Consider the following 16,558-nt stretch of genomic DNA (forward strand, 5'->3'; position numbering starts at 1 on the left):
TTTTTTTCTGAAGCATTTGAGAGTTAGTTGCAGACATCGAATATACAGACTTTATTCAAATCTCTTATTTGTCTCAAGAATTTCCTTTATAGCTGTTTTTAAAAAATTATATTGCATTTACTTGTTATGTCTTTTTAGTTTTCTGTAATGTAGAATAGATCCCTAATAGTCTTTCACTCTGACACTTTTGAAGCCCAGGTTATAGAATGTTCTTCAATTTGTATTTGTCTCATTGTTTCCTCTTGATTAGATCCAGGTTAACATTTTGGCAGGAATACTACATATGATGGTTTTTTTTTTTTTTTAGTCCATCAGATTAGGGGCACATGTTATCAGTTTATTCCATTATTAGTGATGTTAAATTTGACTATTTGATTAAAGTGGTAGCAACCAGATTTCTCCACTGTAAAAATACCTTCCTCCCTTTGTAATTAATAATAATCTGTGGGATGATAGACGTATGAGACAGTGTGAATATCCTGTTTCCCAACAGTCCTTCATACTGTGGTTTAGTATCCACTGATGATTTTTGCTCATAAAATGGTGACTTTCTATTTTTTTTATTGTTTCTAATTTGTTAGTTGGTATTCTTCTCTAAGGAAGAGCTTTTCTTTTCTCCTTGCCTCATCTCTTTTTAAAAAATAATTATTTAAGTATCAATACAGATTCATAGGTTCTTTTTTTAGTCAGTGGGTGATTGAACATTCCTATCATTCATTTTGAAGCTTAAATTTTCCCAGATTTGGCCAGTTTTAATGTGTTAAAAGATTGACATTTTCAGCACTTCCCTCAGTGTGTGTTCATGCTTCTTTGAGATTAGTGCTGGGATACAGGGTATCATTTCAGCATTCTTAGTGAGTAAAAAAAACCTTTCCATATAGTCGTTTCTGAGGTTAAAAATAAAGAGAAAAATTTATGTTGTGGTTAAGCCCAATTTAGTTCTGTGTAGACTTTGTATAAAAGTCATTTACAGTATAAATTTTTCTGAGTGTGTGTGGAGGGGTTTAGGTGGGTGAGAATGGAGAAAATCTAATTCTTGTGCATAGTAAGCACCAGATTGAGCTTTGGTGGAGTGAAATTTGTGATTATTCAGACATGATAAACGTATTTGAATAAATAATTAAAATTCCTTTATACAGTTAATAGAAATCTAGTCTAGAATTAGTATTTCTTCAAAAAATGATTCAAAAAATGAAGTATTATTTCTGTTGGCCCTTGTCATTAAGGCCTAGCATTTATATCTAATTTCATGTGTTAAGACTGTACCTCAATACTAATCTATTTATATTCTTGTCTGTGACTGGCTAGGTATTTCCTTTAGTCTGGAGTGTTGTTCTCAAAGTGTGGTCCCAGGACCAGCAGCATCAGCATCGCCTGGGAATTTATTAGAAATACAACTTCTTGGGTTCCACCACAGACCTACTGAATTAGAAACTCTGATGTGGGACCCAACACTGTTTTAACAGGCCCTTTGGGTAATTCAAGTGTGTGTTCAAGTTTGACCCCTGGTCTAGAGCACTGTGCTTGGGAGGCCTAGATTCAGTCCAGTTGTGGGTCAATTATTTTTGTCCTGGGCCTTGTTCATTCATTCAAAGAATATTTATTGGACACCTATTTACCCTGCATTCTCATGTGTTAGGTTACATCTGTAACACCAGCTACATGTTTTGCATATACAATCTATTGATAACAAAAAGGACTGGGTAAGAATATGACTGATCTTATATATATACCCCATCATTGCCACTGGAAAAACATTCTCTAAACTATAAGCTTTCTTATTTTGTTTTTCATATTGCATCACATTTTTAGGACTATGTGGCAATTATGATGAATTATCGTATTTTATGAATGCCAAGATGCACTTCTTTTCACATTAAAAAAAATTTTATTTTCGAAATCTTTTTCACATTTTAGCAACTCTAATATCTAGATGCATCTCACAATCATTGTTGGCCAGGTAGCAATCGTGGCATTGTCTGTGCCTGCAAATGAGCGTTAAAACTTGTAGAATGGATGCCAGTGACTTAGAAGAAAATCGTGAAGACAATAGTAAAGTGGAGGACTCTTAAGGATATCACATCACTGTACTCTGTGGCACAGAGGATGATATATTATGGCAAAACACAGATACCGGTAATGGTGTTGAAATGTTTCAGAAGAGTTGGACACTTAATGTGCAGTTTTAATTCCTTATCCTGTTTATTCCAATTATTTAGCTTATATCAAGAATGATAGGGAATTCCCTGGCAGTCCAGTGGTTAGGGCTTCGTACTTCCACTACATGGGACATGGGGTCAACCCCTGGTCGTGGAACTAAGATCCTGCATACTGCATGGAGTGGCCAAAGGAAAAAAAAAAATGACATATAACAATACTGTATAAAATAAATCTAGGAGAGTTCTCTTAATACTTTTTTTAAAAAGCTCTGTTTTAAAACTTTTTTTTTTTTTTTGGCCACACCAGGCGGCATGTGGGATCTTGGTTCCCTGACCAGGGATTGAACCTGTACCCCCTGCAGTGGAAGCTCAGAGTCTTAACCACTGGACCACCGGGGAAGTCCCTTAAAACTTTTTAAAGGGAAATTTTCAAACACATGTACAGAGAATAGTATAATGAACACCTGTGTACCAGTCACCCAGACACAACCATTGATTCTGCCATTTTCACTTAATTTAATCTCCAACTTTTCATTCATTAATTTAAAATTAAAATCCCAAGTGATAATGTTTCATAGGTTACTTGGCAGTGTTTTTTTCTTTCTTAGTGATACATAAAATAACAATGTATGTTTATAATCAATGAAACATTCTGTGAAATATTGTATTTGAATGGTGCTGTATTGTAACTATGTTGATTTTCTAATTTTAGCTGTTACTTCCTGAACTTTCTAGTAAAACTTTTTTCCTTAGGCCCAGCTTCTTCTGTTCAATGAGGTGCTGAGTGTGGGTAATTTTGTTTTTTGTTCCTTAGAGGTTTCAGAGTGTGACATGGTGCCAGGGACCATTTTGGTGACAGAAGAAGAACTTAGTAGATGTATTGAGGATGTATATAAGGTTGGTAATTTGAGTCACTAGTGTTTTTAGTTAATATTTGTACTTAGTCTTTTGAAATAATTTTGCCTTTTAAACTGGTACTTCAAGAATTGGAATGACTAATCTTAAATTCCAAACCATCAAAATCTTTTTACCTTGAAAACTGGAAACTAAGTTGTTAGTGAAAAAACTGATACATTTTGAAACTCTGTCAATTTCATCATTTACTCTGAATCTTAAACAGTTCAGATTCTCTAAGTGGCACATGCCACTGATGAAAGTATGTCTTTGAAGGAATTGACAAAGGCATTTGCAATACTGTAGGCTTCCTAAAATTTAGTGTATGATAATATTGAATCTACTTTATAATTTTTGATAGAATCATCATCATAAAGAAGTTGGAATAAATGAGTCATAGAAATGACTTCCTAAATACATACTGAAAATGAAAAAATATTTATATAAATTATATGTTCTCTATGATTGCAATCTTATAAATATATATGAAATACGTATTTTTAGACAAAAATGAAATCCATTGTGCACAAGCCCAGATGGCACTGGGGTAAATATTCTTCTTTAAAGTTTATTTCAATACATTTTTTTAAAAAAATTAATTAATTTATTTATTTTTGGCTGCGTTGGGTCTTCGTTGCTGCGTGCGGGCTTTCTCTAGTTGCGGTGAGCGGGGGCTACTCTTCGTTGCAGTGTGTGGGCTTCTCATTGCGGTGGCTTCTCTTGTTGAGGAGCACGGGCTCTAGGTGCATGGGTTTCAGTAGTCGTGGCATGCGGCCTCAGTGGTTGTGGCTCGCGGGCTCTAGAGCGCAGGCTCAGTAGTTGTGGCACATGGGCTTATTAGTTGCTCTGTGGCATGTGGGATCTTCCCGGACCAGGGCTCGAACCCGTGTCCCCTGCGTTGGCAGGCGGATTCTTAACCACTGCGCCACCAGGGAAGTCCCTCAATACATTTATAATAATATTTTACTATTAAAAACATTTACAAGAGTAAACAACTTTCAGAATTATATTTCATGTAAAAAGGTACAGCCACTTTGGGAATATATTGTTTGGTGGTTTCTTAAAAAGTTAAACATAGAGTTATCATATGACTCAACAATTCCACTCTTAGTTATAGAGAAGTGAAAACATATTCATATAAAACCTGTACACAAATGTTCATAGCATCATTATTCATAATAGCCAAAATGTGGAAACAACTGAGATGTCTATCAGCTGATGAATGAATTAACAAATGTGATATCTTCATGTAATGGAATATTTTTCATCCATAAAAAGGAATAAAGTATGGATACACGTTTCAACATGGATGAACACTTTTTTTTTTTTTCCTATTTAGGTATATATTACATAAACCGCAGTACAGTGTACAAAAGGGAATGCTAAGTACATATTAAATACAGATGAAAAGAATCTGTTGCTAATCACTCTGTGTACCTAGGTGTACAGTGGGCCCTGGGGCCACAGTTCATGGTTTCTGTAATGTTCTTAAATCTATATTTCAGTAGTGTTCTTGGCAGTGTCTAATTTTTGCCGATCCTAGTTGTTCATTGGTTCAAGTGCTTCAGTAACTTGAAGCACTTGTAGGGGAGCAAGCACTGTCAGCGCTGCCGTTCCCTCGTTGCCACACCCTCCCCTATGTTTGCATCATTGGCCTCTTCAGCCGGCTGGTTCTTGGCAGGAAGCTTAAGCCCCTTGTTCGTTCTGTGAGAGCCCTTTGATTATAACCGGATACTGCCATCTATAAGTCCACGTAGTCAGGCACCCGAGACTCATCACCACGTACTGAAGGGGTGATTGGAAGAGACCCCACAGTCAGCCCCTCTGAGTTGGGGAAACTCCCCATCCCTTGGGACCCTCCCCATCCCTTGGGACCCTGGTGAGCCACATGGAACTGGTCTGCCAAGGGCCACAGGAGGGGACCACTGCCATTCTGCCCACTAACACTGAGGAAAGCCAGTGATGCTGCTTCTGTTTAATGCACAGAGGCAAGTGGATAAACAGTTTAAAATTATGATTTGTTAATGTTTAAAGAAGCTAGATACAAAAGACCACCCATTGTGTGATTCCATTTAAATGAAATGTTCAGAATAGGCAAATTCATGGACACAGAAAGTAGATTAGTGGTTGCTAGCAGCTGGGGCTGGGGAGTTGGGAGTGGCTGATAGTGGAAATGAGGTTTCTTTCTGAGGTAAGGAAGATGTTCTGGAATTAGACAGTGGTGACGGTTGTGCAATTTTGTGAATATACTAAAAACCACTGAATTGTACATTTTAGAGAGTGAATTTTATGGTATGTGAATTATATTTTCAAGACTTAAAAAATTTTTATTCCACATTTCTTATTTCTTTTCTATGGCAGTAAATTAAACATTTTAGAGTAAATTTTTAAATTTTAGTTTGTTATGAAATGGTTCAAACAAACCAAATAAAAAATGAAGAATAAAACACTCACGTACCCACCACTCAGCTGAAAAAATTACACATTACCAATTCAGTTGAAATCTTCTGTGAGCCCATCCCTGATCACATTTCCCTTGCTCCTCACCCAGTGGGAACCACGATCCTAAATTTGTATTTATTATTCCTTAAGCTGTTTTTAGTATTGTTGTGCAGGATTTTAAATTTTATTTAAATGGCATTGTAATATATCTAACTTTAATCCACTCATTTCTACTGTCAGTTATTATTCTGTTTTATGACTGTATCACCATTTATTTGTTTATTCTTCTCTTGGTAGACATTTGAGTTGTTTTCAGGGAGTTTTGTCTATCTGTTAGGTGCATTGTGGTTTTAGTTAGCAGTTAGTTCTCTTATTACTAGTGAGGTTGAACTTTTTTTGTCTTTTGGTTCATTCATATATTCTCTTCTTTAACTTGCCTGTTCATTTGTTTTTTACCCATTTTAATACTTGAGATATTTGCCTCTTTAAAATATTTTTAAAATAAATCTTTTTTAAATAAAACAGCCTTATTGAAATATACTTCACAGATCAAAAAATAATGTTTTAAATACACGATTCAGTGATTTTTCAGGAAATTTACAGAGTTGTGAAGCTATCACCACAGTACAGTTTTAGAACATTTCCATCACCCCAAAAAGATCCATTGTGCCTATTTATAGTCACTCCTTGGTCCCACCCCTCATCCCCAAGCAACCACTAACCTGCTCTGTATCTCTATGGATTTGCCTTTTGTGGATATTTTATATGAGGGAATCATGCAATAAGTATTCTTTTGTGACTGGCTTCTCCCTCTTAGCATCATGTTTCTGAGGTTCATCCAGGTTGTTGCATGTATCAATATTTTGTCCCTTTTTATTGTAAGTAATATTTCACTTTATGAATGTATACCATATTTTGTTTATTTGTCATCAGTTGATGGACATTTGGATGTAGAGTAAACCTTTTTTTTAGACAACTCCATGAGATATATTTTATGTACCGTACATTTACCCATTTGCAGTGTGCGAATCAATGGCCTTTTAGTATATTCACAGATTTGTGCAGCTGTCATCACAGTCAATTTTAGGACATTTCATTACCCCAAAAGAAACCCGCACCACTCCCCACATCCCAGCCCTAGGCAGCCACTAATCTACTTTCTGTCTCTATAGATTAGCCTATTCTGAACATTGCATATAAATGGAATCATACAATATGTAGTCTTTTGTGATTAGCTTCTTTCACTTAACATGATGCTTTAAAGGTTCATCTCGATTGTAGCATGAAGCAGTACCTCACTCCTTTTTATTGCTGCATAGTATTCTGTTGTAGGTATGTACCGTATTTTGTTTGTCCATTCACCATTTGATGGACATTTGGGTTCTACATTTTGGCTATTTTGAATAATGCTGCTATGGACATTTGTGTACAAGTGATTGCGTGTACATATGTTTTCATTTCTCCTGGGTATATACCTGGGAGTGGAATTGCTAGATCATATGGTAACTCTATGTTTAACCATTTGAGGTACTGTCAGATCATTTTCAAAGGGGTTGCACCATTTTACATTGCCCCCAGCAGTGTATGAGGGTGTAAAGTAAATCTTAAATCATGTTCTTTCAGATAAGAAAGAGCTTTTGCTTTGGTTTGGTTTAAGCTTTATGTATGATACTAATAAATTTATAGATATAAATATATGCTGCTTAAAAATTCAAAACTCATTCTCATAACACTCACTTTTTACTAAAGTTGGGTATTTACTACCCTTTTATTTAATTTTGCTGTTAAAAAAACCAGAGTACACCCTTTACAATGTTGACCTGGTACACAAGTGTAGAATTAAATTGTTCATAGATAAAACAGGACCTGATGACTTAGTGGCTATAATGCTGTTTTTATTTTTTAATGCTTCATTTAGAGACTTATGAAAAGAAAGTTCTTATATCTTGTTCTACCTGTTGGTAGGCAAGGACTTTTCAGATAATATGAAGACAAGGAATTATACAGAGCAATCTAGAAAGCAGACTTTCTGAATTAGAGAATAAAGCCCAAATAACTTTTAGAAAGGTTATCTTCTGTCATGTTCCATCTAAGAAATATCATGATGAAAAATTGTAAAATAGCCAGGTGTGGAATGTTAGAAAGACTTGAAAGTGCTGGTAGGAGTAGGACTAATTTTGTTTAAACTTTGGTACAAACCCCTCATAGTGTTAGGTAGACGTCAATAAATTGCTTTTAGGAGAAAAGGAAAGCAAAACAACTTCTTTCTGGCAAGTGAATTAGCCTCTAAAAATCAGAGAGATTGAGAAATAGTGAGTCCTTGCCATTTCTCCTATTGTTGCCCCCCATAAGGCGGGAAAAACCCTCATTGTTCGGTGAACAGTTTAGTGAATTAAAAACCTCCTGGAGAGACAAGCAAAACATTAGTTTGGTGTAGACACTTGGTTATGCACAAGGACTGGGACTGTCTTGAAAGCAGGAAGGGGTTTATTCTCTCTACAAGGTTTTGGCAGCTCAGCTGCAGAGGGAAAACAGAGGAAATGTGTACATTGGAGAAAAATGGTAAACATTGTGTAAAATTTAGCAACAAAGAGTATGTTGTCTTTATTAACTTTCTGCTAATACTAAATTATAGAGTACAGCTCAAAGGCAGGAAATAAGGAAAACATCTGGGGTGGTTGAATTGATCCAGCAACTCACTCAGTAACAAGAGGGTACAAGAGGGTGTTTTAATTTTAGAGAGGCATTTGGGAACATTTCCAGCTCTGGTGTTCTCTCTCTCTCTTCTTTTCTTTTTAACAGATTTATTGAGATGGAACTCACATACCTCACAATTCACCGATTTAAGTGCTCAGTTCAATGTTTTTGGTATATTCACAGTGTTGTGCAACCATCACCACAATCTAATTTTAGAATATTTTTATCCCTCCTGAAAGGACTCCATACTTACTAGCTGTAACCTCCCATTCTCTCCACTTTGCCCCCAGCCCTAGGCAACCACTAATATACTTTCTGTCTCTGTAGATTTGCCTATTCCAGACATTTTATATAAATGAAATCATATAATATGTGGTCTTTTGTAGTTGGCTCCTCAGTGTTTTTAAGATTCATCTGTATTTTATCATGAAGCAGTACTTCATACCTTTTAATGCCAAATGGTGTTCTGTTGTATGGTTATATCACATTTTGTTACCTATTTATCAGCTGATGGAAATTTGTGTTGTTTCCACATTTTGGAGTGTTATGAACAGTGTTGCTGTGGACATTCATGTACAGGTTTTTGTGTGTATGTATGTTGTCATTTCTCCTGGGTGTATACCTAAGAGTGGAATTGCTGGATCATATGGTAACTCTATGTTTAACCTTTTGAGGTACTGCCAGATCATTTTCTCAAGTGGCCACACCATTCTACATTCCCACCAGCAATCTATGAGAATTCCAGTTTATCCAGATTATGGCCAACGTTTGTTATCATCCTTTTTTAAAAAATAACCTTCCTAGTGGGAGTAAAGTAGTATCTCCTTGTGGCTTTGATTTACGTTTCCCTAATGACTAATGATGTTGAATAGCCTGTCATGTGCTTATTGGCCATTTGGATGTCTTCCTTGGAGAAATTTCTGTTAAGAACCTTTGCCCATTTTTATTTTTATTCTTTTAAAATTTTTAAAAATTTATTTTATTTATTTATTTTTGGCTGCATTGGGTCTTCGTTGTTGCGTGCGGGCTTTCTCTAGTTGTGGCGAGTGGGGGCTACTCTTCGTTGTGGTGCGTGGGCTTCTCATTGCGGTGACTCCTCTTGTTGCAGAGCACGGGCTCTAGGCGCCAGGCTTCAGTCGTTGTGGCACACGGGCTCAGTAGTTGTGGCTCACAGGCTCTAGAGCACAGGCTCAGTAGTTGTGGCGCACGGGCTTAGTTGCTCTGCGGCATGTGGAATCCTCCCGGGCCAGGGCTCAAACCCGTGTCCCCTGCATTGGCAGGCGGATTCTTAACCACTGCACCACCAAGGAAGCCCCTTTCGCCCATTTTTAAATTGGGTTGTCTTTTTATCATTGGTGTGTTGTGGGATTGGACTCACTCTGACCAACAGCTTTCTCTAAAGAAATCCTCCTCATCAGTCTCTTCTCAGTCTCTACACCTTTGATCTTCTCTACCCTCTTTCTGAATGAGGAGTTTTTATAGTCTTGATCTCATCATAGTCTGGTGTCTTACTTTGGAGTTTTAAGTCTATTTTATCTTGGTGCTTCACTTGACGTTTCCAATTTAACATCCCATGTCACCTGTGTTATGACAGCTGTCCATCTGGCTGCCTTCTCAGTCTAACTGCAGAGCCCCTTAGTCCTCAGAGCCAGTTTCTTCTTTGCTTTATACACAGTCCTGGTCAGACTGGTTATCTGATTTTTAAGACCATAGCAGAACTAGAAGTAACAAATTAGAAGTTAGTTAGACTAACTAAGGCACAATGACAAGAGCAGAGAGGACCAAGAAAGGAGACAGAAAAAATACCCCCAAAGGGCATAATCAGTTGAAAAGCAAAGTATGTTGGGGCCAGTGTGTTCAGTATACTTTGTTTAAGAAGGCAGGGATTGCATATAATTCATGTTAGAAATATTTCCTTCCAAAATTGTTAAAATATAAGTACATTTTGGTATTTAAAGGAATAAACTCTCAGCTCTCTGAATGAAAATTTTATGGCAGAAACAATGACAAGGGAAGGGCTTTTTACACTTGCATCCTTCACATACAGCAGGGAGTGGAGCAGTGTGGCTCTGGTGGGCCACGTGGAAAGTTCTCAGCAGTACAGGTATATATACAAGTGCTAGTCGAATTGAAATGAAAACTTGGCATAGCCACTTGTACTTCATCTGCATAAATAATTCTTGTCATTTCTATGTGTGTACCTTATTTCTAGTAAAATTATCTAAGCCAAAAAGGGCATATGCTGTTCAAATAGCTTTTAGTCCAGTGGCTTCCCATTCTGTCTCCTCTGCCTCTGAGTGTCTTGGGCCTAATCTGTAGAATGTTTATATTCTTTTGTCCTCCCCGGTATGAGAGGGAGTCGTGTTTTTTTCTTTGCTTACAGAGGTGAAGAGTGGCCCATATTGCATAGAGATTGTTTCTGGGTAGGGCAGGATAAAAGAATTCCAGTTCTTTCTGATTTGGATATTTTCTTGCTCTTAAGAGAACTGGCCAGAATTCGATACTGGGTGTGGAGAGATGTTGCCTTTTAGTATTCCTCACAGTACTGGCCCAAGACTCCCTAAAGGCAGAAGAAATTTTAGGATAGGAAAGGCTAGAAGGTACCTAATTAGTTTATTTTCTACATTCTCATTTCCATTTTCGCTCTCTGTTTCCAGGTTTAGGAAATCTTGACTTTAATTATTCAAGTCTTTTTTTCCCCCCATCTAATCTTAATGAATTTCTAATTAAAGTTTCCCTGTCAGATTGACTAGTTGACTCCTCCTTCCGAATTTTTAATTATTTGTATAGAGTAAATTAGAATAATACAATCTTAGAGCTGGAAGGAACTTTAGAAATAATTTAGTATAATCCTTCATTTTTTTAATAGACTTTATTTTTTAGAGCAGTTTTAGGTTCACAGAAAAATTGAGTGGAAAGTACAGAGAGTTCCTGTGTATTCTCTGCCCCCACATGTGCACAGCCTCTCCCACTATCAGCGTCCCACACTGGACGGTGTATTTGTCACGGTTCGTGAACCTATGTTGACATGTCAATATCACTGTAAGTCCATAGTTTACATTAAGGTTCACCTTTGATGTGGTATATTCTTTGGGTTTTGACAAATTAATCCCTCATTTTACGGTAAAGGAAACAAAATCCAAAAGATTGTGAAGTGACTTGTCCCAAATCACACTGGTGAGTGGCAGAGCTGGTCCTGGGACCAACATTCCCTTCTGTCTCTCTTTCTCTCACTGTCTTTGTTTAGAAAAGATAATATTTGCACATGGTACGAATTTAATAAGTACCAAAGGCTCTACAGTGAAAAGTTAGTCTCCCTCTCACCTGTGGACCCTCCCTAAAGGCAATCATTCTTTCTGGATGTTTCCGTCTCCTGTTGAGCTGTGACTTTGAATAACATGCAAAGGACTAAAAGAAGTATCCTTCAAGGATGTGTGAGATTTAAGCATTAGATTTTCTAAATGCTGCAGTTCAGATTCTGTGGTATAGTGTAGTGAAAAGCACCTGGCCTTTTGAGTCAGATGGACCTAGATTGGCTCCAGGATTGACTATCCATGTGACTTTAGGTGACTTAAATGTGTCACTTGAGTTGCCGGGTGGTTGAATAAGGTAACTTTTGTTAGACTCATTGCATTCTTTCTTTCTTTATTTTCTTAATAAATTTATTTATTTATTTATTTATTTATTTATTTTGGCTGCGTTGGGTCTTCGTTGCTGCACGCGGGCCTTCTCTAGTTGCAGTGCGCGGGCTCCTCGTTGTGGCTTCTCTTGTTGCGGAGCACGGGCTCTAGGCGTGCAGGCTTCAGTAGTTGTGGCACGCGGGCTTAGTTGCTCCACGGCATGTGGGATCTTCCCGGGCCAGGGCTCGAACCCATGTCCCTTGCATTGGCAGGCAGATTCTTAACCACTGCACCACCAGAGAAGCCTGGGTCATTGCATTATTTAATAGGTGCTCAAAAAACTGTCAGTTCCTTTTTGGTTCAGGGAAACTCTTTTTTTTTTTTAAAGACTGTTTTATGCATTATGCTCTGAAAGCATGCACAGTACAAAATACTATATTAAGTAAAACTTGCCTGGTTCTTTTGCTTCTCATAAGTCTTAATTAAACTCAGTAAGTGCATTAGAAGTTCTAGAACACTACTGTCAAAAGGATCACTGTGATATTTTAGAAGGCAGCATTTGACTAGTTTAATCTTTAACTGGGGTAAAATCAAGTTCCAGCCTGTACTGAATTTCAATGTTAGGATTTAGTCAGCTTGATTCTGAATAGGCTCATCATGTTTCTATTTCCATACACGTACATCCCTGCAGAAGATAAGGCCATAAATTAAGAAAACTGTTCCATTCACAGTAGCATCAACAAGAATATTTAGGAATAAACTTAACATTTGCATATGGCTATATATTTTACAAAATATTTTAACATGAATTATCTTAATTGGTCCTTATGCTAAAAGCTTAACGCCTACATTATATTATCCATGAGGAAACTGGGACCTAGAGAGGTTTAAATGTCTTATCCCTGTTCACTCATTTAATATGTGGATTTGGGCAACCACATAGGTGGCAGAAACATAGTTCACACCCACATTTCCTGATTCCTGACTTCCCAGTGCTCTTTCGGTGACTTTGCAGTGGTCTCTAAAGGATGTGTTTAACAATATAATGGGAGTCTGTGAAATGAGCACGTGAGGGCTGCTTTCGGTTTTGTTTGCTTTGAAACAGAAACACATATTTATTCTTAATACTTTATAAGAAATATATATTTATTTGTTTATTTATTTTGGCCGCACCAGGTCTTAGTTGGGGCACGGGATCTTTGTTGCGGCACACGGGATCTTCAGTTGCAGCATGTGAACTCTTAGTTGTGGCATGCATGCGGGATCTAGTTCCCTGACCAGGGCTCGAACCTGGGCCCCTTGCATTGGGGGCGCAGAGTCTTACACACTGGGCCACCAGGAAGTCCTGTTCTTAATACTTTTGACCATTTTGATTCCTCCGAGTTTTTCCTTTCTTCTTAAATTCAAATTTACAGTCAGTCTTTCCAGAGAAACTCAGTCCTCCAGACATTGAAGACAGATGCTGAACAAGCCAATATAATAAAATCAAATCTTCTATTGTTCAGTCTGCTCTCCCTTCCATGGCCGAAGTTCTGTGATTCTGTTCAGATAATTTGCATTGATTGATAACTTCTAGCTGCAGCTTTTTTTTTTTTTTAAGAAAAAATGAAAATAGAGAGGGCATTGTAACTTCCCCACAAAAATAGAACTTTTGAGAAAGTAAACAGCAGTCAATCTGCTTTGTTCATTCATTCTTTGATTCAGTTAATCAGTCACCAAAAAATTTACCAAGTACCTACTGATTGCCACTCTGCTTGGTTTACAAATACAGAAATGATTAAGAATCAGCTGCTACCTGATTCCCAGTAAAGCAAACAAAGAGTTACAATAGAGCATGACTCATAGTTAAGAGTACCAAGAAACATGCCTCTCTTACTTGTTAGAACACCAGTCCTCTAAGTTTAGATGAAGGATAGTGAGGCTTAACCACAGAGGCCTCTTCTCAGGGCTGGATCTGTAATAGAAAGCCAAGATGCATTCATAAATGAACGTGGACATCCCCAGAAAGAAATGAGGAAATCCCCAGGTTCCCAGTGGGGTCACTGGTACCCATGTGTCTCCTTGTCTAATCTTTTCTGAGCCGTTTTGGTTTTCCTAGATCCATACTGGCCTCTTATTTTGCCCCTCAGTCCTGTCCTACGCATTTATACTGGAAAAGCCACAGGTAGTTATAAGAATTCCACTTTTCTTCAAAGCACCATTTCACTTACTCTCAGAGAGGCTTTTTCACACCAAAGAATTAAAAAGGTACCTTGAGAGTCTGTCTATCCCTCTCTGCTTCAGCTTTCCTATCTCTTGGTATTTTGTTTGGTGATCCCTAGTTGCACAGATACCTCAAGTAACCTTGAGTTACCAGAAAACCTTTCAGCTAAACAGGATTTCATCTCTCGAGTATTAACTTCAGAACTGATGGAACAGAAAGCTCCTGAGGATGGGTTAGAAATTTGTTACATCTTGGTCAAGTTGAAGATTCAGTGTTTCAAAAATTTTGGGGTGGGGAGGGATGCTTCATTTTTTTCAACTAGTCTTACCTCTTAATGGCTGAGGTACCAGAAAAGGATAGAAGACCATGAGCAAACTTGCAGTCAAGTCAGAGAATGCTAGAATAGATAGGAAAGAGTTTTAAAGCTTGATTAATCCAACCTCTTTATTTTCCAGATAAGAAAACTAAGACTCAGAGAAGTCAATTGATTCATGTTAAGCCTCTCAACTGCTCAGTGGAATTATTTACAAACAACCCTATGTGAAACATGCCCGATAGTTATACTGCTAAAAAAAGGAAACTTCCAAATGATATGGAACATCTTTACAACAGGTAGAAATAATATACCAAGTATTAGATTGTGTTTCAGAACTTGAATCTCTACCCCACTTTGCCTCCTAGTGAGCAGGGAAGACCCCCTCCTAGAAAGAGACTGCACATAAGCACAGTCCAAAGAAATTCCGCAACACTTGGGTGTTAGGGCCCAGAGGCGGGGCAGGCAGGCCCTCCCCTCAGTGGGGCAGAAACAACTTACCTATTGTGCCTTCACTGCTTCTTCAGTCGGTACTGTCACCAGCCTAGTGTGCAGGAGACTGGGAGGAACTAGCCCCAACAGTTTTTTCCGTATGTGGTGTAACTTCATTGGAAGATTCTTTTTTCCTGGGGCATTTGGTCGTTGTCAGTGCTGGCACCAAGAGATCACAGTGCAGCATTGACTGAATCAGTCCAGCCTCCCATGTCCCTTTATGGGTCACTAAACTCCAGATACAAGTCAATGATGTGAGGCAATCCACATTAAGGGAAAAGTGACCAGATTCCACTTTGGGAGTATAAGCAGCGGGTAATGTTAGATGTCAGGTGCAGACCAAACTGTTAACCTGCATGTGAGTTTAGTGTGAGGCAAGAGATTAGAAGGAGGGGACTGTCGTTGGAAAGGACTGGCTACACTGTGACCCTGGAGAGCTACCGGAAGACTTGGTAGAAAGGAGCTATATAAGAGTCTCAGTAGGAGGAAGAGGAGGCCGCACAGGAGTGCTGTCCATGGTGCCACTGGGAACTTCAGCCCTACTTTACAGAGGTTGCAGGAATAGGGTCATTAATAGTCTGACAAGCTGGGATCCACTGAATCTGAGGGGCCACAGCAGGGATAAAGTTAGAGACTGAAGAAATAAACATATCATTGTGTACAGGAGGAGGTTAGTATTGGGAGGCCATGGGGTACATGCTTTGCTCTTTTTTACATTGTGGTAAAATAGACATAAAATTAACATTTTAACCATGTTAAAGTGTATAATTCAGTGGCGTTTACAGTGTTGCACAGCCATCATCACTGTTGTCTAGTTCCAGAACTTTTTCGTCACTCCAAATGGAAACCCCATACCCATTAGGCATTCAGTCCTCATTTCTCCCTCCCTTCAGCCCTGGCAACTGCTACTCCATTTCTTTCTCTATGGATTGTGCATGGATTTTACGTCAGACAGGTCTGGGTTCATCCTGGCCCTGTCATTTACTGACAGTTTACCTTTGCTCAACTAACACAGCTTTTCTGATCCTCAGTTTTCCACAGTTTTAGAATGAGAATAAAATGCTTAACTTGCAGGACTCCTGTGAGAATTGGTTGTATATTAAATGTTTAGCTGAATACCTGGTTCATTCTTAAGTGGACATGCAATAAATGGTAGTTATTGTTTGCTTTATAAAAGCAATAACAGTGGGGTTCCTTTATTATTTTTTTTAAATTAATTTATTTTTGGCTGCGTTGGGTCTTTGTTGCTGCGCACGGGCTTTCTCTAGTTGTGGCGAGCGGGGCCTGCTCTTGGTTGTGGTGCATGGTCTTCTCATTGTGGTGGCTTCTCTTGCTGTGGAGCACGGGCTCCAGGCGTGCAGGCTTCAGTAGTTGTGGCATGCGGGCTCAGCAGTTGTGGCTCGCGGGCTCCAGAGCGCAGGCTCAGTAGGTGTGGTGCATGGGCTTAGTTGCTCCACGGCATGTGTGAATTTCCTGGACCAGGGCTCGAACCTGTGTCCCCTGCATTGGCAGGTGGACTCTTAACCACTGTGCCACAGGGAAGTCCCCCAGTGGTGTTCCTTTAAATTGTATACAACTGCGTTTAAACTGCTTATTTACCAAAAACTCAGGTAACACAAGTTAATCACCTACTCTTACAGGTGCTGAAGTAGGGAACTTGACTTTTGCCTGCCAGGCTAGTTAAAGAGGTCAGAGAACTATATATTCAAGAACTGATTATGTGTTACAAGCTCTCAAA

At 38.4% G+C, this 16,558-nt stretch overlaps 1 protein-coding gene and 1 long non-coding RNA gene across 7 annotated transcripts in view; one reads left to right on the forward strand and one right to left on the reverse strand.

The window, feature by feature from the left end:
* TANGO6 (transport and golgi organization 6 homolog) overlaps positions 1 to 16,558 on the forward strand; it is a 180,804-nt gene that overhangs the window by 29,221 nt on the left and 135,025 nt on the right. For all 4 annotated transcript variants that reach the window (XM_082436042.1, XM_082436040.1, XM_082436041.1 and 1 more), the window contains exon 7: positions 2,974 to 3,056. In XM_082436042.1, coding sequence (XP_082292168.1) covers positions 2,974 to 3,056 — 83 coding nt within the window. The remainder of the gene's footprint in view (positions 1 to 2,973; positions 3,057 to 16,558) is intronic.
* LOC309648052 overlaps positions 3,635 to 16,558 on the reverse strand; it is a 147,196-nt gene continuing 134,272 nt past the window's right edge. For all 3 annotated transcript variants that reach the window (XR_014256444.1, XR_014256445.1, XR_014256446.1), the window contains one exon: positions 3,635 to 13,766. This is a non-coding gene — a long non-coding RNA (uncharacterized lncRNA). The remainder of the gene's footprint in view (positions 13,767 to 16,558) is intronic.

This window comes from Balaenoptera physalus (genome assembly GCF_965194825.1).
Source record: "Balaenoptera physalus genome assembly, chromosome: 19".
Lineage (NCBI taxonomy): Eukaryota > Metazoa > Chordata > Mammalia > Artiodactyla > Balaenopteridae > Balaenoptera > Balaenoptera physalus.